Below are 24,354 nucleotides of genomic sequence, written 5' to 3' on the forward strand. Positions count from 1 at the left end.
GGCCACTGAGGAAAAAACAATCACTTTTAACAGGATCATGGAAGTATTAGCAACAGCAGTCCATAAATCACTAAAAATAATTTTTAGATTCCCAGAGAATGAACAGTCAGTGTGTCAAACAGAATGGAGGTTTGATGGGGAAGGAACATGTTTTTCTGGGAACAATTATTTTGCTTCGCAAAAATGAGTCTGGTTATAAAGGGCAATCTTATTCTAACATAAGCATGGTTTCTAGTGTTCCACTTAATAATACAATAAACTCAATATAAGAAAATTCATTCCCAAGCATATAAATAAATAACAGCACCTTTACCAAATACAAGAAAAGACTTGTTCTATAAAATCTCACCTTAATGCTGTTAAAGATACTGATAATGTCATGCTACAAATCTCAAGAGGGAATAAGGGAGACATGCAGTTCTAATGGCACACTTCCAGACCACATCCTTCTCCACTCAAAGACAATGAGAATAGGGGTGCAACCAGAAAAAGAAAGGGGGAAAAAAGGGTCATGACAGGGTTGAGTAGGGACTGATACTGCCTGTTTTAAAGAATACCAAGAGTTATTTAACACAGTAGAAATATTCTGTATAAAGAAAAGCAGAGGTAGCACTACATAGGTCAGTATTTTGTTTCAGACAAATACACGCTAGCTTTTATCCAAATCTGGCCATCGTAACTTGTGGTCATCATTCATTAATACATGGGTCAGGAGATGTTTGTGGTACGGAACTTAATCGAGTTTTCCAAAATGCTTTTAAAATCACATCAATAATTTAATTGCAAAGGTGAAAAGTGTGTCACTGTTTTCTGGGAAGGTTGGCAAAAGCAAGCATTGTCATCTGCACACAAACACAAGTTACTCCCTTGTCACAGCAGCTCAGACATGAGCTTCTATGTATCTAGTAAAGTACGGACAGTTGATTTTTATGAGCTTTTAACATACTGAAAGTTGGCTAAATCATGCTTAATCACAATTCATCATCTCAAGAAATGGGGCCCTTCTTTTAGAATCTAAATTGGTTGCCTAAATCTTCAGGAAGTCTCAAAATATTGTGCAGCCAGTAGTGTTTCATTTATGATTTCTCCATGCAAATTTAAAGCCAATCATTTCCCAGTTCTAGTTGTGCTCAGTGGCTGTAAAATGCAGTCTATACTAACTACACATACCAGAACAACTCTCAAAACAGAGGTGGCTGATGAGCAGTGCCCAGACAAACATCACAGAATCTTTTACAAACCTGTGTTATTTATGGTACCATGAGTACTGCAACCCCATCCTGAAGTAGGTGGAATTGAAGAATGGTGTCAGGGGTAAAAAAGAGGTAACATGACACAGCAAGTCATGGGTAAATGAGAACGTGAGAGTAAACCCTGTGCTTCCTGAGCTCTAGTTTCCTGCTTACTCCTAAGAATGCACCCATATGGAGGTCGTCTCTGTCAAACTATTTTTGTTACTGAATGTTTTAAGGTGTTATACAAAGCTTTTGCTTAAAATGCATACCCACCATTAGATTGTGCTCTGGCTCTACAGCATCCTGTTTAATATTGGAGAATATCAATGTAACATGTCTGCTACTGCTCCTTTCCTCCAGGTTCTAGGTCCATTTTTGTTACTATCAGTGGTTTTTCATATTTTTCATGAAATATCCGCACAGCTGTCACTGGAGATGGAGTGATCACGTGCATGTCCTCTACTGTCTACAGAGAACTTAGGTAGATTCTTTTGCCTTCTTTATGAATAACGGTGCCATTTGCTTGGTAAATACGATGAAAAATTGGCAAGGGTAATATGTGAAAACCTGCAGGTCAGCACAAAATATTATGACTTCTAAATTTGTGTCCAACCTGTTTGGCCAAAATGTGCCCAAGGACAGAGCAAGGTTAAGGCTGCTACAGAGATAAAATCTGAACATCAGTATAATGCAAAACGTGTGTGTGGTGGTAACTGGAGACAGCCATTCACAGTGAGATAAAGCTTTTGGCAGAGAGAGTTCAGCAATCTGGTCACGCTGTTGAGTGGCAAGAGCTACATGTAACTTTGGGATATTGAAGAGAACGCAAAAAGGATGCAAGGCATTCTACATATCAAATTAGCACAGGCAGCAAGCAGATACAGTGAATCATCCTGCAGCATTTTAGGAGATTAGTTAGGTGATAACAACAGAAGACATGTACCCCTAGAGTTTACTATGATCACTAGGGCAGCATGTCTTTATTATCATTTCCCACTAATATTGTTTTGTTGTTTTTTAACACTGTTTACAATGAAAATGTCATATAAACAAATACATTGGTCATTAAAAAGAAATATTAGAAGATATTTTCTATGATGAGTTTAATTTAGAGCCAGAGGTCTCAATAAGTTTAGATCCTACCAGTACTGAAAAGATTATGCAAAGTGAAATTATATGGAAAATCAAGTATGTGAAACACAAAATAACTTGGCAGCTGGACTGTGGCTCTGGACTCTCTTTGCCAGGTCTGACCATTATCACTCAATCTCTTCTTTTCCCTTCTGTCTCCAAATGGATTTTCGATGGATTGCCTCTTGTTTTGTGGCACAGTTTCAACAGATGGGATAAAGAATGTTGACCATCCAAACTAACCTAAAGCTTGATGACAAGGACACTTCTCTGGGCATGGGAGATGAGGGTTTGGATATCTTCTGGATGCAAAAGCTGTTGAACCTCAATCTTCTTAATGTCAGGTGTCTGTCCTGATATCACAGTATTAAATAAGTGAGTGTGGGTATCATCACTGTCACATCTCTAAAAAACCCAGTACAACCTCTCTGTTCCTTAAAATAAAAGGTTGACAGTAAGCAAGGCATCTCCAAGGCAGAATTTGCAGAAATGCAGTGTACTTAATCTTGCAGGACTTGTAAATTCTTTGTTGGAAACTTAGATCTGAACTGATTAGCCCATGTTCATGCAAAGTCCCTGGCAAGCAAGGATGGAAGTGAAACAGAGTGCTGACTCTCAGCTGCAGTAGCCAGAAGGGACAGTGTCACCTTGCAAAACATCATACAGTCACACTGCACGGTCACTGCAGAGAACTTGTGACAAAAAGAGAAACCCTGGGCCAACAGGTAGCTTAAGCAAGGAGCACAGCAAAGCAATGATGCCACTCCTCAATGTAATGGTATCAGATATTACCCACTGATTTCTTCTCATCAAGCATAACATTTCTCTCCTGTTTTAACAGACTATATTGCATTTCTGCAAAAATTGCAGTAACACTGCATTTAATAAAAAGTATTTATTTATATTGATTATATTTTTTTGCTCTCTCTGACAAATACTAGATCATTACTTAGGTTGCTGCTTCATTACATGTAAATTCACATCCATGGACTTCTTCATTAACATCTTTAAAGGCTTAAAGAAACTTCTCAGATGAAAGATGTGGCAAACCTTTCAGCTAACACAAATTAACTACAACTTTGCCTTAGCTCAGTGAATTTTCCTTGGTAGCAAGAGTGACCTGAACCTTAGAGTTCTACCTGTCTACTAGCTGCCAGATTACAACCAAGGAATAGCTTACCTTGAGCAATAATGCCGTGTTTTCACTCAAATCAGATTTCAAGGAGGGGAGACTGTAAGGAACAATTAGCATCAAACTGCTACTCACATTACCAAGCCATCTGGTTTCCATTTTTACACTCCTAGCAATGTCAGATTGTGAGGTTTGGAGGAGCCATCCATTGTGCAGGAGACACAGATAACTACGTGAACTTTCAAACACTGTTCCACTCTCCTCTAGCTTTTCTCCTTAAAATTTTGCCAGTGCTGGCTAACACAACAAGCAGTGAATGGCATGTCCTTCTGGGCTCATTAATGACTTATGTAGAAAATAAAGTAATTTTATTCAAATTGTACTACCAAATCCTTTCTTCATTTGTTTTCCTAGCTGCTTTGCAAATGGTCCCACTGTCTGCCCTTAAGTGATTCTTTAAGGGTAAATAGAATCCAAAATAGTCTTCCCTGGTTTCTTAAGTGGCTGCCAGACTGAAAATAAATCAATGACTCAACTCTTAAGAAACACTTAAGTACTTACTTATCACTTGATGAGTGTCATTAAAAAAAATTAAGAAGTAGGACATTTCACCTTCCGTGTGATCTATGCATGAATTGGGAGGAGCTTCTTTACACTTAAACCGGAATTGTATAAGATTTGTTTTGTACCTGATACTTCCCACCCCTAGCTCAACGCTGCTCTTGTGCAAAGACATCATCTTTAATTGCTTTTAAATTATCAATGTTAGTATACAAATATTGCCCTGATTTTCAGAGAAAGGGTTTTTGAACAAACCATGTCACTCCTAGACTGTTCATGTTTCTTCTACTATTTACCAGCAGAGCAGACGAGTTCTGATGAAGACATTACAGAAAGTTTAGGAGTCAGGCATTTGTCTCCATCCTACAGGATTAGACTTCCCAAGGTAGCAGTGTGCAGCGAGAGGTGCAGTTAGTGAGGTGGAGAGGAATGGCTTTGGGTATAGTCCCAGCACATGTAGCTTGGTGCCTCCTAAAATGTTTTAACTCATCTCACTGTCATGACATATTGAGGGCCATTTCTTCTTTCAATTTTTTAAAGAAAGGTATGCATAAATTTCTCCAAACACGTGAAAAACGATGTTTTTCTTGAAATAAATTATGTTCTTTAAAGCATTCCTCCTTCCATACAGGAACAGATATCTTATTAAAACGTCAACCTTTACCATCTTCTTAATCTGTCCAATACTTAGGAGAAAGAATTTGAATATTTTCCGTATGCCTATTTTCAGTAATGATTACTGTTCTGACAACAAGGCATCTAATTTGCCTGGGAATCTAACTGCAGGAAAAAATGCCTAAACACTCTAATTTTCAAGAGGAAATTAAGGAATTAATCATATTTTTCCTTCAAATATTTTTAACGCTAACAATATGCTTTTCATAATATATTTACCTCTTCAGTCATCATAATTCTTAGGCATCATGTAAGCTGTATTGTATTCCTTCCAACACAATTAATTGAACAAGTCCATCATGGTTGCATATCAGAAGTGACATGATTAGAAAGCAATCACAAAATAACAATTGTCATCTAACATGGTGTAATCATACAACAGGATCCTACAAAAACTCCTTACAGGTAAATATACCTATCAAGGTGTATTTACTATGTTACCAGTCTTCTGGACTCTTTTTCTCCTCAGTATCTGATGACCCATTGACAGTCTAAATCTCTGCTGATAAATCTGTTCTAGTGTTCTTTAGAAGACCTGTTCTGAATTTAAAGCTTAACTGTGGTATACTGACATAGTAAATCCAAACTACCTGAGAATTTCTTAGTTTTCCATTAATCTATTAATATGAAAACTTCATATTAATAGTGACAGGAGCTAACATGAAATGGATTAACATTCATCTTTCAAATTATCAACCTTCAAACTGGGGATTAAGTAGTAAAGGAGATTAAATCATAAAGAGCTGGATACAGTGGATTTCACATAACCTGCTACTACTGTAACATGACATCATCAAGCACTATGGAGTTTTCAAGGCACAAAAAGCTCATTCAAGTTCTACTCTTTCTGATTCTAAAACAGGATTCCTGTCTTCACTTGAAACCTTTAAAAATAAATTGTTTATCAGTTAAATGATCTTTAGTCCAACAACAACCAAAGGTAACATCAAAACTGGACATCAGGTTAAGTATTTGCTTCGTTCTGGAACAATGTTTTTAAAACTAGCAAAAGAAATGCATCTAAAACTTGTCTAAAGTCCGTAACTGTAAAATGAACTAGCCGTAGTTCAAGACTAAACTGAAAGGGTTCAGGTAATATATGTGCCTGGTGCCATCTCCTGGTAGTTTAGAGGCAAAACCATCTCAAATATCTTGCTAAATTTTTTCCTATGTAGTCTGTAGAAAAATGTCAGGTCTTCGGGGGGAGGAGTGGGGGGTAAGGAAAAGAGAGAAAGAGAGAATTAAATGTTGTTCTACAGAAGTAGCTTTCAAAACACTCAAAATAAAAAAAAAGTTATTTCATTGTGTAAGGCAGACAGCATCTGGATGTAGTTACATTCAAACTAAATGGTGTTCTTACACTGGTTTAAATAAGGAAATAACAAATTTCTTTCATTTTATAGAAGAAATAATCAGTCACCTGAGTAAGTCTAATTTCAAAATTCATTCAGTATCAACAATAACATTTAAAATGAAAATTAATTTTAAAAATTTCTACATGGTGCTCAAAACCAAAATAAGGTAGTCCCTTTAAGAAGTCTACTCATCATATTAGAAGTTATAGTGCAGCTTATTAGCCCATACTGACTCATTTTAGAATCAATTTCTTTTCATGAGTATTTAAATACAAGACAATCTTTCCCAGTTACACCACTCTTTCATTGCTGTTGTTGAAAGAATACAGTATTGCTATTTGTAATAATATTCCATGGTTTATGATTTAAAAAATAGCATTAGACAACTAGAAAAGAAATGTTGTAGTTATTCTGACAGCTGAAACAAGGTACCCGTACTTATTCTGAAAACTTTAATGTTACAAAGACTGTTGAAAACAAACTTGACCAACAACAAAAAAGAAAACAAAATGAGCTTGGTAATAAAATGCCTGTAAAAAATCGCAGTATTTTACATTAATTCTAGAGTTCATTCCAGATAATAATAAATCACCAAAGGAATCCTGGATGACAGCTGTGAAGATGCAGTGGAAGGCAGTAAAGAAGCTCACACACAGCAAAGTGATTTAAAGATAGCCAAGTGATTTAAAGATTTAGAAGGTTTAAAAATAACTCCTACATAAAGGAACAGTGATGGTACTTGGCTGTGCTGGTGGCCTACCCTATATCCAGGAAAAGCTCTTTGTGGGAACCACCTGAATGTTGCACCCTTCTATAGCACAGAAACCAAACAGCTGATAAAAATAACAGTTTCACCAAAAATCATGGAAGCTCAGACAACTAAGAACTCGGCTAACCCAGCATGTGACCTACAAATACCACAAACCGGGCTGAGGAAGGAAGGGAGCAAAATGACAAACCTGCAAAAAAAGAATGAGCTCAACACCTGCCATGAAGTTTGAGTGCTGGCAACTACAAGGATGGACAGCATTGGATGGACAACCCTGAGAATCAAAGCGATGCACAGAAAATCGAAGGGAAGAAGGCAAAAGGGTTAGATGTTTCTATGGGCTTGTAAGTACAGAATCTCCTCTGAAAGTGTGGGAAGAAATTACTCAAAAGAGCTTGATATCTACCAGAAAAGGCAAAGCACTAAGGCTCTGTTGGCCAGGGTAGGACTTCCTTTCTCTGCACAGGAAAAACTGGTTTTACTGAGGCTTAATATGACAATTTGTTAATGTGATATGAAGACTTTTATAGCAAACAGAACTTTTTATAGACTATTTTGTTATGCTGGAAGGAGAGACCTGTCCTCATCATCCTGATGGTTAAAAAAAAAATAATAAAAAAAAATTGGGAATGAACTTTGCAAGTGGAGTATATCTTCTAGTCTGCTGAATGACTATGGAAATGTGACCTGGGTTGTCTTAAAAAAAAAAAGTGAAGGCGTTCCAGTGATTTGGTTTGTCCCAGGTTCATTGCCAATTGCCATGGGGAAGTAATCATTAAATGTTGCAGAAAAGCCAAGCTAAATAAGGGACATTTCCTTCCACAGAAAGAGAACAAAAAAAATCCTGTCATAACATCAAGCTGTAATTGAGAAACAGAGCAACAACTAAAGAATCATAAGAGACCTAAATTAAATACAACTGGGATTTCACATTCCTTATGAAAATTAAGGTTTTAGCATGAGATAATTAAAGCAAGAATAGCCAGCTCCTGGTGTGCCAGAAGATATAACTCATCCTGTCATCTTCTTTCCTGAGAGTCCCTCAGAGTTGGTCAGGAAGCAGGCTGTCAGCCACACAAATCATTCACTAACCCATAGCAGTCTCCCTGCTGTTCTCCCTTGCAAGAGCCCCCCAGCCTTCCTCCTGTCATGTAGCTGGACATGCCCTAAACACAAACTATAGGCATCATCATGGCATGGAGCATACCCATTCAGCAACATGACAACAGGACTTATGTATTTATGTCCCCAACCACACTTGACCGGGCTATGGTCTAGTGGTGACTGCAGATGAGTTACACTACAGATAAGCACGTTCCCTGGGTTGACACCGACGTAAACAAAGCAAAGAAAATGAAGACAAGTGTTGTGGAGCTTAGGACTTGTAACAGAGAAGCAAAGTTAAGCTAATCAGAATGTGAAGGGAAAAGCAGCAAACACACACTGTGAAATAACTAAACCTTCATGCAAGTGAATTATTGGAGGGGGGAAGTAGAGGAACATCTTGATGACATGAGAAGAAAAAGAGAGATGAAGATGAAGAACATTCTAGTAGAAGAAACACAAAGGTTAAGGAAACGAAAGACACTACTTCATGGACTTTAAAGACTGAACATTTCAAGACTAATGAATTGACCACAGAAAAATAATGTGTTAAAAGACAAAGGGAAATATTAGGAGCTTAGGAGGAAGGAGAAGTATTGAAAATACGCAGCTCTTACCATTAAATTACATTGCAGCATATATAAGAAATGTAAAGAAAAGTAGTAACATGTTGTTAAAGGGAAATGTATTTCCCTAAAGAGACAAAAAAATTAAAATTCCAAAATGCAAAGGTGTTGTTTATTGGGGGGGTGGGGCACATCAGGGCAGAAACCAGTGTTAACAGCAATACAGAACTGGGGATAGAGAAGTGATCCAAAACACTGTCAAGTACCATGTGCCAGCTTCACTGAAGGAAACTTAGAGCTTTATCAGAGGTACTGGGGATCACCACCATTTCTCAATACCTACCAGATGAATCTTGGGAGAAGTAAAGAAGATGCAGTTAAGTCTGTTGTTGATTAGCGTATCTGTCTGATCATATCAACAACAGATCTTCAAGACATCTACATTGAAATACAGTGAAATGAATTTGTGGTAAACCAAGAAACATTTGGAATTTTTTCTTCCATTTCGTTGTAATAGTAACAAAACAGTTGGAGGAGAAATGTGTAAGTATTAATCATAAGCTCTACTATTCTTGCCTGGCTTCATGCAACAGGGCTTTCAAGCTCTTATATTTATCAAAAAAATGAGCAGCTCTTCAAAAACCTCAGAGGAAGTAAAACAGATGAAAAGCCAAGTGGGGAAAAAAAAAAAAAAAAGGTGGTTGAGACCATTTTGGGATAGATGAATGAAAGCATGATAGTACATAAGATCTGAAGCAAAACAGCTGATATTCATGGCTAACTTCTAAAAGCTGGGGTTTGAATGAAAAATACTTCCATTACCATAGGCCTTGAAATACACTTACTCAAACATTTTATTCAGAAGACTAATGTGTAACACAAGCACTAGTGATCAAGATTCAGAATAAATTTCTCTAGGTTAATAACTAAACTATTCAGACCCTTTCAGAATTTCAGCATGTGATTTCAGGACAATACTATTTGTTTTAATCACAGCAGCATGAACCCTGAAGCAAACTCCACTTCCTCTTAGACCAAAAATTGGAACCAACAGAAAGTTTTAGCTTTTGAGAAAAAGTATTTTGACAAAATAAGCAATAATGTCATTGATTCACTTTTAGCACCTGGCCTACTGCACTGTGTAATGACCATATGGTTTTTATCCTAGGTTTAAAATACTTCTGTTTTGAACATCACTTAATTTTAAGGCTGTTCTGACGGGTTTCTTTCAAGGTCAGTAAGGGCATCTAATACAGGTATGTCTTAGACAAAAATGTCTATTCAGTCCAGACACTTCCGAAAAATCACATTCAGGGAAGGATTTAATTTGCAGTTCTTCCATGCCCAACACATCCATTCACTTTGCACGTACTTGCCTGTTGATTGATTTTATCAGCTGATAAGCTGGCCACCTAGTTACTATCCCAGCAGACTGTGGTATTGCCAGTTCATGGTATTATTGAAGTATTTCAACAACTTAACATGTACTTGCTGTTTCACTCACGTGCTCTCACCTATTAACCTCTGCCAGTTTCCTCTGTTTGACAGTCATCGCTACTTGCAGTGGTGTCCCAGTAATGATGGGACTGAAGTGCTTTGACCATCTAGCGATTGCCCTTCACTGTGACAGCCTGACAGCAGGGGTGGGTATGGCCAGAGCAGCAAGCTCCTGGGTTCCCCACCTTTCTTAACGCCTCTTAAACCCTTTCTTTTTTGTGTTACCCACTATCCTATGGATTTAAGGAAAAAGCATGTTTCATCCTGTTTTCCCAGGTTCTGCCTGACTGCCTTTTAGCAGAATAGGCTGCTTTTATTTTAGATAGCTACCATGTGATTTACATAGTGAATGCTACCAAAAAACCACCCATAAATGCGGTGCTTGCTTCATTTCATTCGTACCTGGACAGTATAATTTTTAAGTTTAGAAGTGCCTTCATATAGATGAATGCATCTAAACAAAAAATAGACCTGCTGGAGGGAGTACAGAGGAGGCCACAAAGATGATCAGGGGCTGAAGCACCTCCCTTATGAGGACAGGCTGAGAGAGTTGGGGTTGTTCAGCCTGAAGAGAAGGATCTGGGGGCACCTTACAGTGGCCTCCCAGTACTGAAAGGGGCTACAGGAAAGGTGGGGAGAGACTCCTTATCTGGTGGCGTAGGGATAGGATGACGGGTAACTGTTTTAAAGTGAAAGAAGGTAGATTTAGATGAGATATGAGGAAGAAATTCTTTCCTGTGAGGGTGGTGAGACACTGGCACGGGTTTCCCAGAGCAGCTGTGGCTGCCCCCTCCCTGGCAGTGTTCCAGGCCGGGTTGGACGGGGCTTGGAGCAACCTGGGCTGGGGGAGGGTGTCTGTCTGTGGCGGGGTGGGGGGGGGGGGTAGACTAGATGATCTTTAAGGTCTCTTCCAACCCAAACCATTCTATGATACTCTGAAACCGAACTTCCAACAGCATTTCCACGGCGAGGACTCGCTCCACCCCCAGCCCGTGCTCCCCTCAGTCCCACCAAAGGTGACGGCTCGTCCCCGCGCAACGGCACCGAGAGCCGGTGGAAAAGTTTAACGCGGAGAAGACCTTTAATTTCTAACAGGTAGCCGCCGAACATGCACCCAGCCCTTTCCAGCGATGACAGCGCCAGGGCCGGGCGCTGCGCTCCCCTCAGCCGCCGGGGCCGCCGCGGCGCCGCACCCCCCGCCCGCATGCACCGGCACAAACGGCCGCGCACACGGGGCGTGGCCTCGCTGTCGCGCATGCGCGGCGGTGGGCTGACGGGCGGGAAGGGGCAGGGCGGCGGGGCGGGGCCCCATTTGAACCGGGCGGCGGGGCAGCGGCGGGCGCGCAGCCTCCATGGCCAAGCAGCTCGGCCGGGACCAACAGGGCATCACCCTGCGGGGCAGTGCCGACATCGTCGCCGAGTTTTTCTGTAAGGGGGGCCGCGGGGAGACCGTGGGGACCGGTGTGGGAGGGCGAGAGGGGGCGCGTTTGGTAGGCGGCTGGTAGGCCTCCTGCGGGGTGACATGGCTGCCTCGCGCGCACACGTTCCCCCCTTCCCTTCCGCGTGTTGCAGCCTATGGAATCAACAGCATCCTCTACCAGCGGGGCATCTACCCCCCCGAGACCTTCACCCGCGTCCAGAAGTACGGGCTCACCCTCCTCGTCACCACCGACTCCGAGCTGAAGAACTACCTCAACAACGTGGTAGAGCAGATGAAAGGTGGGGACCTGAGGGGGCTTCCTCAGGCTGCCAAGCTCGTGCTGCTGGCGGGAGGCTGCTGTGCCCTCCGGGCTGTGTCGCTGCTGGTGCTTCTTGTCTTTCTCACGCTGCAAGTAACTGCTGTGGCTTCTTTCAGAGTGGATGTACAAGTGCATTGTGCAGCGCCTGGTGGTGGTCATCTCGAGTATCGAAGACAATGAGGTCCTGGAGCGGTGGCAGTTTGACATAGAGTGTGATAAAACCGCAAAGGACGAGAGGTGAGTAGCAGTGTGCCCCTGCACCTCCTTTTCCCTGCACCTGGTAGCTGTGCAGACACAAGATAAATGCCATGTGCATCAGCGCTCTTCTGGTTCTTCAGAGCAGCTGAGATAGCCTTTTCTCAGTATCAGCATGGAAGATGTTTCCTCAAACCTTAAGAAACCTACAGTCTTTCTTACTGCTATCCCTTCTGTTTGCCTATAAATCATTATATGATTGAAGTATCAATTCCTTCCTTGGAACATTCCTTCCAAGTACTGTGAAGCTTCTCAGGGTAAACAACTATCACTTACCTTTTTGAGCCTAGCTAGCTAGGGCTTAAAATTGTCACTATAAAAAAATCCTATAGCAAACACCAATAGAGCTTAATAGAACTGCATTTAAAGAAAACTATCAGTATAGCAGAAGCTTGCTTTCTTAACAATGGTTTTCTGTTTTTCCAGTGCACCACGAGAAAAATCTCACAAAGCTATTCAGGATGAAATTCGATCTGTTATCAGACAAATAACTGCCACAGTAACTTTTCTGCCACTGTTGGAAACTGCCTGTGAGTATTCCAAACTTCACTGAAGAAATTACTTTTTTTGGGGAAAATCTCAACTTTTCCACTTTAGAAAACATTTTCTGCTGCTTTTTCCTGAGGCTTTTTAATTATTAAATGTCATATACCATCACATTTGAGAGGATTTTGTTAGACTGAGATAGTACAACTGTGCACAGTATGGAAAACAGTATGTTGTATCAGATAATCTTTAAGAATTATTCTATAGTTTCTTGCATAACAGCCAGCAAAACTAACTGCAAATGTAAATACTGTGCACCACCTCTCATTAAAGAACTTGGAGCAACTTCACTTAAAGGGGCTAGGGGTATTTTCTCCCAAAAATACTTTAAAGCTTTGTCAAAAGGACAGAACTCAGTGTGGCTTAACTCCTATTTATGAAACTTACATTCCTTAGAACACACATAGTAGTTTAGTTATTTTGTTACTCTAGCTGTGGACGGGCTTGTATAAATAACCACTGAGTTCATCCAAAGTGTTACATAGAGCTCTGCTCCACAGCACTTTTAACATGCTTAAAAAAATTCACATCATGCCATATAACTAGGAGTTGTTTTCATGTTTTAACTACTCTTTATTTTCATATAACTAGTATCAATGTAATTTCTGAGAACCTTGGTACACTTCTAAAGTTCTAGAAGATGCACTTTAACTTCAAACATGCCACCTTATGCCTGCAGTACTGTTAATTTGTTCCCACTTGCTTACAGGTGCCTTTGACTTGCTGATATACACAGATAAAGACTTGGTAGTGCCAGAGAAGTGGGAAGAGTCAGGACCACAATTCATAGCCAATTCAGAAGAGGTTCGTCTTCGTTCCTTCACCACTACAATCCACAAAGTGAATAGTATGGTGGCTTACAAAAAGGATTCCTTCCCCTAAAGACATGGAGGGTTTTGTATATATGGTCACCTTGTATAGTTTCTGTTCCTAGTGCAGCTAAGTCATGAACACATTGTTACTGTTGCCCTTGCTCAAGTGCGATGCAGACAAAAGGCAACAGGTTTATCTGTGATAACCTAATGTAACACCAGACCAATCTGGCATTGTTTTTAAAGAGGTCTAAATAACGTATTCATGATAGTTCAACTCTTACTTTATGAGCTAAACTAATGGTGGGTTCAGTTACTGCATTCACTGAAAAAAATGCCTAAACTTAGGATTAATTGATATAACTGTGTTCAGATACTGCAATTTAGTAGTTTATTATATATGGCATTCTTTTAGCAGGCTTAAATTATCTCTGGAACTAAAAATGATCTTGACATGCCCGCTCATGTTAAAAGCTTGGGCTGCTTTATTACCAGAAACAATTCTAAAAATGAATCAGTAGAAAAGTTACTTGTACTTCTTTATAATGAAAGTAGCTGCTTATCAGGAAAATCTTAAATATATGAAGCCTTGTACAGTAACAACTACTGGACTCTAGTTCTGGGGGATGATGTTCTAAGTTGGTTTATGTTTCTAGTGTCTGTCAAGCATTTTCTATGTTTGTATTCTTGTTTTACAGAATAAAGTTTCACATTGTATAGTGTTCTCTAAATCAGTCTGGAGTAGTTCATATTTTAGATAGTTTTATAAATGATACATCTTAGTTTACAGCTGTCATAACTAATACCCTAAAGCTATCTTTACTTTAACTGTTCCCTCTGAGTTTCAAAACAGAGGCTGTGGTGAAATGTATTTATGGATTAATAGTTTGCCCCCACTATTATCTTCAGTGAAGAGTACAAAGTCAGTGACCTAATGATTAAGCACAGTGCCTTCCATAGTAGATAAATAGCATAGGACTCTACCCCCATTCTTCATGTTTGGTTGTTCTGAAAAAATTAGGGATTTAAAACTAAGCATTAACATAGTGTTCAGGCTCTGCCCTGTCTGTTCATTTTCTTCACCAAGCTCACTTCAGCCAGAATAACTTTTCCCGCTCTAGTTCTGGAGTTACAGACAAGTCCTTCTGTTTTAACAGTATAATTTCAAAAGTTTTATTTAAAAATACTGGTTACATGTACTCCAGCCCTGTATTACAGTTTCTGGGCTTTCCTACCAAGGGGAGTAGTTCTCTCCAGTAGTCCTAACCTAGCAGAATTTGAGAAGGCAGCCTTTTACAAAACAGTACCACAAAATCATTGTTTTTTAAAATAAATACAATCTAGGTACTTCAAAAGAGAATGTTACAGTACTCACTACTAGGGCTTGCATTGCAGTAACAGGATTACTGCATGGTTTTTTCTGCTCGTCAGCAATAATCTTAAAGCAGGTGACTGCACTACCCCTTTACACCTAGCAGGTGTACTTCAAGCAGTGCACCTTCCAGAATCTCCCCTGGGTAGGACTGCACCAAAGCAGTGAGTGCAAGTCAACTGTAACAAATTTTGATCAGGAACTGATCACCACTGCTTCACAGCAAATACAAGGGCAGAAGATGATAGAGCCAGCAGTAATGAGCATAAAAAGACTTGTTTTACAGAGATAAAGTCAGACTGTTCATGGAAGTTCAAGTCACTTCTTTCTTGTACCAAATAAAATTTATCTTCTTTAATAAGGACCAGCACAGAGTCCATCACCATCATCTGGGTAGTTCTTTTTTTTCATAGAGGCACCAACAGTCATAAGATATAGTATATCCTGGCATAGAGATAATGTCCATGAAAACTACATGTGAACAGGAACAAGTTATAAATCCTGAAGTTTTCACAATGACCCTGCAAAACAGGAAAGAAAGATAAAAACAGCAGTCACGTTAATGCAATCTCCCCAAAGTCAGGCCTTTAGGGAGGCATCCAAGAGTATCTGCTGATACCTAATGGGACCCACGCTCTCCATTAGTCACTTCTGTAGAGTGAAGAAGCAAGACCAAAGGAGCCCCCCTCCCCTCTGATGACAGTACAGTTATTCTTACCAGATAAAGGATAAGATTAAGAAGTTCCATAACAGGCATTCCTCACCTGACTAGTTCAGCTGACGTATAAGCTGGTTGATTGCTTCTCCTCTGCAGCCAGGCTTACCCATTTCCTTGAGGAAACCCACTTTGTTACGTGAAGCATGACGAGCCACAGATAGGTGGAATGGCCACAGAAAGTTTGTAACTCTTCTGAAATACTTCCCAGCCGAGTAAATTTCATGAATAAGGTCTTCTAAGCAAATAATACCACAGTCCCCTACAGGCCAAAAAAAAAAAAAAAAAAATAAAGAGCCCCCAACAAAACAACAAAGAGCCCCCCAAACAACATATACATGAGCTGCCCAACTGTATCTTTCCTCACACTACTCCAAAATTGTCAGTCCTCCATACACAAGTCTTCCAAGATTTTTCTCCCCCTCACCCCTCTTAGGTCAGATTGCAAACTTGACATCTGCCTCTTTCCTTGATTCAGTTTGTTTTCTCATCCTCTTCCTCACCTAAATGTTCCTCTATCAGCATATTGTCTGTCAGAGGCATCCTCTTTCTCTTAATCTTGGCTTGGCCCCGTTTCAGGATGAGCTCTCGTACAGACTTCAGGTTAGGGTGTCTGTGCAAAAACAAAAATCGGATTCTGTAATGGAAAGACACGATACAGTGAAAAGTCCCATCCTACTTCTTTGCACAGAGGTGGGAAAGTAACCAAATTACAATAACAAGTCTTAAAGTTGACAAAATTTTGACTGTTACTGGAAAAGCCAGATACGGATTTGTGATACCAGGTGGGAAAAATCAAAAAGCTATGATATTTACATACAAACTGCTATCAAGTCACAGGACTGGCACTTACCCCCATGCCACGTAAGGTTCCACAATCCGCAGCATCTTCAGCGATAAAGGAGTCAGTTTAACAAATGTCCCAGTGAAATTTTTTGACAGCCGCAGCAACTCAATCACTCTTTTTACCCTCCTACTCACTCCTTTAATACTGAGTGAGAAAAATAATAATATTAGTAATCATGTTTCTCTAATACAGCAACAAAAGGCCCCAGATTACCTGCAAGGAGACACGCTTGGGTTGATCACCCTTACTCTGCTTAGAAATTATGACAGCTACAAATGGCAGCAATACTAAAAGTAAGGAATAACAGAAGTTTCTTACTCTGCAATCCGTACAACAAAGGCTAGTTTGTGCTCCTGAGGTACAGCTGTCTGTCCAGGTCTCTGCTCCATGCGTCTCAGCCGGGTGTCATCTCGATGTCTGCGCCATGAATCTTGGACAAAAGCCTCAAGGCGTTTAAACTGGATTTGTTTCCCCTTCTGGTTCTAAAGACAAAAGGATAAGAAATTGTCACCTTTCCTAACAGTGTTAGAAGTTTGCGTCTCAAAGGTCAAATGAGCTTCAAAACTTGGTGAACTATGCTCTTTCAGTTTTGGAGGCAGTAAGAAAATAAATTTGATCATTTAGGCCCAAGAAACAAAGAACTGAGGGGCAATATATGAATTTATAAGCAGCCAGATAGAATTCATGAATAGTGAATGAAGAGTTTTTCCCCAGAATAAAAAAAAAAAAAAAAAAAAAAAGGAAAACCAGAGCAAGACCCAGGATACTTCTAAGTGTAGGAGAAATCAAATAGAAGCATTTGCAGCCACAGACAGATCTTCACAACTACGTACACAGCTCAACCAATCACTGGAAAAGACAGAAAGATACGTATCTGGGTAAAACACATGCTACAGCAATACCCTAGTGCAACTCAAACTTAATATCCAACAGAAAATAACCTGGTTTAAAGGACTGAAATTGGTTAGAATTTTCAAAGCAGGTACACTGAATCAGAGTCTCATCACAAGGGTCATTTTTCTAATGAGAATCTTAGAGGTGGCTATTTAACATTACTGCTTATGCTTGTGCTTCCCCCTTGGAAATACAGCAAACCATTTCAAAACATAAACGCAGTATCTAAGAAAAGTGGCAGGAGTTTCAAACATAATCCAACTGACTCCACAGAAACAGATTTTCTGGGAAAGCTTTAAGCCACTCCCAAGACAGGTACCTGCTGTTAGCTGAGATACAGCAGAGCAGGCCTCGCATTCTGGAACAGAGTGCACACAATGTGTCTCTGCATTAGCAACGTCTACCCCTACACGCAAAAAAAAGGCTTCACAATGACCTGTCTATCCTCTATCAGATTTACCTAGCTAATGATAGCTAGCTAACTCTGAGTGCACCCTCTGAAAAGCACACCGTCTTCACGAAGGTTTACAACGTAAAGCTGAACTGGTTTACGACAGCGTAATCCCATGGTAGCACAAACTACTCAGCAGCATCACATTTTGCCCCGTGCGGCTATACACACAGGCACCCTAGTTATCACTGATCTAAGAGGAACGAACAACTCTGAGTCTTCAACAGATCTGTGTTTCAGTACGACAAGCCAAAAAGTTACGAGGCTCAGAAACACACGGGGAAGACGCTCAACTGAAAGGATGAACTCAAGTTTCCCCTCATATACAACCCTGAGGGCCATTGCAGTACCTCCACAGATACCAGCAGCTCGCTGCCTCCCTCCTCTTCCCACCGGCATCCTCCTCTGCAGAGAAAGCTGATCACTCGCATCATTTGTACGACTGCACGCACTCACGGTTCCCGCCCCCGAAACACAAGTGCGGGCAGCTCCAACAGCACCGCAGATCCACCCCGAGCTTCACTCCACGACGACCGGGCTCTCACAGACGGCCGCCACCCGCACGCTGCCGGACAAGGCCACCTCCTCCGCCCCGTCAGCACCCCCTGGGCCGGAGGGATCGCCCCGCGGCCAGTCCCTACCTTCCTCTTGTTGAGGAGCGCCTGCTTGGCCTGGGTGGCCTTGATGGCCTGGTAGGCCTTCCTCTTCTTCAGCAAGTTCTCCGGCACCAGCGGGATCCGCCGCCTCGGCCTGCGGGGCGGGAGAAGCCGGTCACATCCTGCAGCACCGCACCCCGACCCCCCCGCCACGCCCTGCCCTGCCCCGCGACCGCGCAGTCCCCGCGGATGGCGGCAGATTCCCGTCCCGCAGCCCCGCCGCACTCACTCCTCCTCCGCCGCCGCCGCCTCCATCTCTCCCGGAGTGCCACTGCCGCGCATGCGCCGCGGCAAGGGCGGTGCCATGGCCGCCCGGCCCGCGCTGCGGCTCCTCCTCCTCTTTAACCCTCCCTTGTCCGTGAACCTGACGCGGGCGGAGGCGTTTGTGTGGGGAGGGGAAGGACGCGTCGTTGTCCGGGCCATGTTGTCTGCGGGAAGGGGTACGGACGAGAGGGGCCTGTCAAAGCTTAAAGGGAAATCGTGGGAAGCAAGCCCGCACCCCTGGCCTGGACTGCTTTGAAACAAGGCGCCTGAAGACTGCTAGAGGGGAAATAATAATAATAATAATAATAATAATAATAATAATAATAATAATAATAATAATAATAATGTAAAGGTGGTGTCTGTAAGTCCCCTCAGCTTTTGCAGCCCGGGGTGGCAGCAGGGAGGCAGCCACCCAGGTGGCCAGGCTGGAGATTTTGCCTCAGGCTCAAGCCTGCTGCGGTTTTGTGGGAGAACACAGCAGTATCCATGTTTGACAACACTGCAGGGCCTGGGCACCTTCACTCTCTACTGTCATCCCACTCAAAAGATACCAAAGCTGGAGTTATCCCTGTTGTGAGTGCTGAGGAATGGAAATAAGGGGCTTGCACGTCTGTGGCACCTGGATCTAACTGCTGCCCCCAGCAGCTTGTGCAGCCATGTGCAGACTCTCAGCTGTGAGATGTCCCTCTCCCCAACTCTCCTGCTGTGGGAGAGATACCCAACCAGACCAGAGGCCCGAGCAGAAAAAAAGCCGTTCAGAAAGACCTTGTCTTGCAGCCCCTCACCTCATGCCCTGAGAAGCTTCAGCAGGAGACACAGGCCGTCTTCTCTCCCTCCCTGGTGGCTTCCAAGCGCAACGGTCCTGCCCCCAAACATCAGGTCCTGGCTGAAGAATCGAGCAGGCCCAAGCAAGGGCTCATTGGGGGGCAGCTGGTCACAGCCACTTTTGAGGAAAGGATCTCAAACGTGGCCAGGGTCCTGTAGAGCAGGAAGAGAAATGACCACATCTCTCGGGCAGCAGAGGCTGTGTGAGGATGCAGCACACCATGTCCAGCTGCACAAGAGAGTGGGGTGGTGATGGAGCAAGGGACTGGGGATGGGAAGTTGCTGTGCAGAACTTTTAATCTTGGAGAGAAGGAAAGGCTGGGACAAGTGGTTTGGACAGCAATCTCACCCATAGATGGTGCCATAGCCTCACACTAAGGGGATGTTGCATCTGCTGAGGTTGTATTCATGTTCTGCCTCCTCTTTGCCGTGTAGGGTAGAAGAGCGATGTGTTCCTACACATGCACTTGTTACTTTCATTGTGCCTCTAATCAATTTGATTTACACCAACCATAGTTTCCTCTTCAACTTAACTGTTGAGAGCTTGAGCCTTTCATTAGAAAGCTCAGTGATGTCAGGGTTTAATTGCTCACCACAGTAAAGCTGCAAACCTTTACAACACTGTAAATTAGGCCACTTCTATTTTGACACCTAATACTTGAATATCTGTATTTAGAAACGTGATTCCATATTCCAGTACCTGCTCAGGCATATGCTCTGCAAATAACACACCCCTTGGTGAGAAAACCCAGCTCCCTATCAGCTATTCTCTGATGCAACCTTTTGGATTATGAGACAGAAAGCAACGAGCTTATGAAATAAATCCTGTGAAACTTTCACTGAAGAAACTAGAAGCAAATCCATTACTACATAAATTTCAGTCTGACATTAGGGTAAGCTGCTCCATATAAAACTAGCTGAAATCTCTGGTAGCTCACGACAGAAATGTGGCCCATTTAAATCTACAAATGAATGTGCTTTGTTTAACAGAAGGGAAATGCAAACAGTATCTCAGGTATTTCATTATTAATGGTAAGGAAACAATATGTAAATAAAGCCCTGTTGTTATGAAATGTCACACAGCATAGCAGCATACTTAAGCTAACTTGTTAAACTTTAACTAACAGTTATATTAATGAATGACTATTCAAATGCCCTTGTTTGCAGGGTTACTCAAGAATAATACCCTCGCTTTCCTAGATAATAAGCTGTTCAAACTGACCTTCAGCACTCTGAACTCCTATTGTCTCCTTTTTTTCTTGACAAGACCTTACATTTTCTGAGATTTCCATGAGCTGTTACAGACAAATCCAATGACTGTGTGCTTATGATAGTCACCACCCATCAGTGACTGGTTCAATGATTTCCCTAGTTTATAGCTCATTCAGAGTGACAGGTAAAATCCTTTTAAAACTCTGGATATCTAGTCATGCCCCTTTCAGTCATTGCCATTCAATGACTTCACAAACCAGCTACTGGCTTCCTATCAGTAATTTTGATGAAGCTCCATTATGAGTGCATTTTCTCCCTTTTTTACCACCGCATCTCTGATAAGGCCACCCAAGGAAATTGTTTTTGAAAACAAGGTTTTATATAATTCGAAAAGGCCTCGTAGATTGGTGAGGGTGAGAAGGGAAGGCAGAGGTCATCTTTAAGGACCAAAATTGAATATATAGTATCAAAAATAAATCATCCATAAAAATGAGCCAGGAAAACGTGTATCTTTTCATCAGCAGAATACAATATAGCCCTTTTTTTTCCCTGTACTGCATGGAGGCTTTTTGCACTTTCATTTCAAAAATAAAAAAAAAAAATCAGAATATATTATTTAGCAAAGCATATTACCTTTTCATACTAGCTGCAGCAGGTCTTCTATGCTGTTGTGAGGAGATGATGTTTGAAAGGTTGAATAGAGAGATCAAAATCCAAATGTTGCAGATATTTTTCCAGAATGAGTGGGGTTTTTTCTCCACCCTGGAAGGGAAGCATTTTATAAAAAGTATCTCTCAGAGAGCTAGGTCCTGCTTTGTCTGAGCTGCTTGTTCTTATAAATTAAACTTGGAATATTTTAGAGATGACAAAGTGACCCTGCTGTAATCACACCCATCCATACTGGAGTGCTGCTGCAGCACACTCACAAATCAGTGCCACGGTTTCTGCCTGCCTTGGCTTGAAAGTCTTCACAGAGCATCTACAATACCATTAGGTCCTGCAGAGCTGGCCAAAAGCAGGTCCCTTCATTATGCTTGGGACTTCGTTAGAACATTAGAGTAAATGAAAGGCAACAACGACCGATCCTCCCTTTTGTTCCCCTGCAGGCCTTACATGACTTATGTTCCCTACCTTGTGTCTTGCCAGCTTTCATTTTATTGTGACTGGTATTTTGTGTCTTGTATTTAATGTATTCATGGATACAAACGCAAAGACATTAGAAAATACAAAAATAGCAGAGTTGTGCTGGTGGGTGTAGATCTCACAAAAGGAGATGCTGTTGCTTTGTTTCATTGTTGTATGGGTGTAATCCTCTTTGACAAAGTGACCACAGCTCTTGTTTGGATTAAACATTTAAGGCTATTTTCTCACTGCAGTAGGAATAAATAGTGTGGACTTTATCCACAGCTTAAATCTTCATTTTCATTATGCCAAAGGCCTAGCTTTCTGAAAGTGTCTGAATGTCTCTCTCTTTCCATCAACTGCGATGTTTGCTACTTTGTGTACAGACTATTGGTTTTGGTGGCGAACCGTACACAGATATGGAAGGACTAAGCTGTATGCAAAGTTCTAGTTATCTACATTGCCAGGCTGTTTCTACAGTCATGCAGTGATGGCAATCACAGACTCTTAAATTCCTGAAGTCTTTAATTCTAGACAACAGTTTATGTCCTCAGAAGAATCTGTTATCACATGCCTACCGAGACAGAAATTTCCCACCCTTTTTTTATACTTACTACGCTTCTGTTTAGATACTGCCCGTTACAGTTCTTATGTTACAGCTTTTCTTAATATTTCTATAACGAGGGGATAGCTAATAATAATATGATGTGTTGCACTGCCATAGTTCTATAACTGTATCTAAGCCATATACCTCTATAAATATAAAGCAAGACAGCATGTCTGTGAAGCTGTCACAGTATTCAGGCTGGTATTTGATCTGCAGTTTGAAAGTGCCACATACGCAGCTTGAAAAAGTAGCAAAACCAATGTTGCTAGCTGAGCACACAAATGTATATAAAACACATAAAATGCATATATGTGAATTTGTATAAACAGATGTAAACATAATAAAATGTAAATATAGTTAAGAGTATGTTAAGAACTGATTCAATTTTGCATGCAAACTTTTAGGGCTCCTGTGATGCAATCTGTAGTGCAGAGTAAGAGGAGGGATGATGCTGACCTGACTGCAGAATCAGTGTCTGCATTTCAGAGAGAACGGCTGGGTGAGAAAAAAAGGATGGATAACAACGTGGGTACAATTCCAAAAGCTAAGTCAGGAGGTGAGATAGGATGTCAGAAGCATCTCGTCCATGAAACTTCTTGCCTTATTTTATCATCTCACTTTAAGAGTATAAAACCCCATTAAATTCATTTCAAATCCCACAGAATCTCTACTGACACTGTGTGCAGTTTCAAAACAGCAAGAGAGACATGCTTGAAGTCTGTCACTCTTGCCAGTGAACCATGCCTCAATCTGAAATCTGTCTATAATGAATTCCCTATAAAAAGAGCCAAAGAATTAAATTCTGTTTATTTTGCCAAACCATGATCTAATCTTGGGAACATTTTAATGGGGAAAATACCTTGTGATCTTAAATTATGCCTATTTTCAAATCTTTTAAGGAAAAAGTTTATATGATTTGGAAAGAGGCCCAGAAACTACTCCATACACACACTCAAACCAATGTTTAACAGAGAAAAAAGCTGGGTGGTCCAAGACTTTCTTTCAGGAAAGTAAGACTCTCATGGAGATAGACTAATATTTAATAAAAATATTTTTGTGAAAATCTGTGGACAGATGCATTTTTTTTTCTTTTAAAAATAAGGTTCATTATCAGCATTTTTGTCAGAAATCCTGCAGATCCATTTCATGCCTCAAAAGGAATAATCTGGGTATAATGAAGAGACATGGATGAGACTAATGTAGGTGTGTACCCTCAGCTGATGGCCACCTAATATGTAAAACTGAAAGGGCTAAAAAAGTTAAGTTTTTGGCTTTGTGTCTTCCTGGAAAAAATGAGTGGGGAAAACCAATTCATTTAAAAATAAACCTTTAACATTTTAGATTCCTGCCCTTGTCTTTTCACAGAAGGGATTTGTTTTATTCAGACTTTACAAGTAACCCCTCAAAACATTTTGTGACCTTACAATTCTTTGAAAAACTACAGCTAACTACATCACTATACTCAGCTGCAGGTACCTGTATGAAACAGTACTAGTGACTGAGTCCATCCCAGACATGGGATATACACCTCCTGGATATAGCTCCTGTGTAATGGGGTTTACTACGTCTGCATCCATGGTGAGTCCAGTGTGCTGGGTATAACCAAGATTCAAACATAAAACTTTTCAGGATTTGACCCTAGATACAGCCTTCTAATACATGAGCACAAATTTGACCCCAAAAGAGGCTATATAATTAGGGTTTTTTTTTTTAATAAAAAAACCACCAAGACTTTTCAGAATAACTTAACATTTTTCTTACATTTTCACTGAATTCAAAGAAAGCAGGATCAGCCAGAACCCAGCATCATTTAAAACACTACTTTCTAAATATTGTGCCATAAGCATCTTATAGATTCAAGTAAGTACATAAATAACTCTCCATTGACTATGACAGGGTGACAATCAATAACACACTCATTGCAGCGAGATCATGTTGCTTGCCTCCCTCCTTGTGGTATAACTGATGACCCCAGTTTGCAAGCAGCTCTTTCAGTGAGAAATCCCCCTGGT

The 24,354-nt window shown here is 41.1% G+C and overlaps 2 protein-coding genes across 2 annotated transcripts; one reads left to right on the top strand and one right to left on the bottom strand.

Moving 5' to 3' along the window:
* The first annotated feature begins 11,377 nt into the window (after positions 1–11,377).
* Positions 11,378–14,094, top strand: MAD2L1 (mitotic arrest deficient 2 like 1). The gene is made up of 5 exons (XM_074905152.1): positions 11,378–11,453; positions 11,598–11,744; positions 11,881–12,001; positions 12,446–12,549; positions 13,275–14,094. Exons 1-5 carry the CDS (start codon positions 11,378–11,380, stop codon positions 13,445–13,447), a joined length of 621 nt encoding a protein of 206 aa, XP_074761253.1. The 3' UTR covers positions 13,448–14,094.
* A 454-nt stretch (positions 14,095–14,548) lies between these two features.
* On the bottom strand, positions 14,549–18,568 carry RPL7L1 (ribosomal protein L7 like 1). Its single transcript, XM_074905151.1, has 7 exons — positions 18,542–18,568; positions 18,298–18,406; positions 16,630–16,793; positions 16,318–16,455; positions 15,968–16,077; positions 15,514–15,726; positions 14,549–15,270 (listed from the first exon to the last, which is right to left on the bottom strand). The coding sequence occupies exons 1-6, from the start codon at positions 18,565–18,567 to the stop codon at positions 15,518–15,520; spliced, it is 756 nt and encodes a 251-aa protein (XP_074761252.1). The 5' UTR covers position 18,568; the 3' UTR covers positions 14,549–15,270; positions 15,514–15,517.
* Between the last annotated feature and the right edge of the window lie 5,786 nt (positions 18,569–24,354).

The sequence above is a fragment of the Athene noctua genome, chromosome 4 (genome assembly GCF_965140245.1).
Source record: "Athene noctua chromosome 4, bAthNoc1.hap1.1, whole genome shotgun sequence".
Classification (NCBI taxonomy): domain Eukaryota; kingdom Metazoa; phylum Chordata; class Aves; order Strigiformes; family Strigidae; genus Athene; species Athene noctua.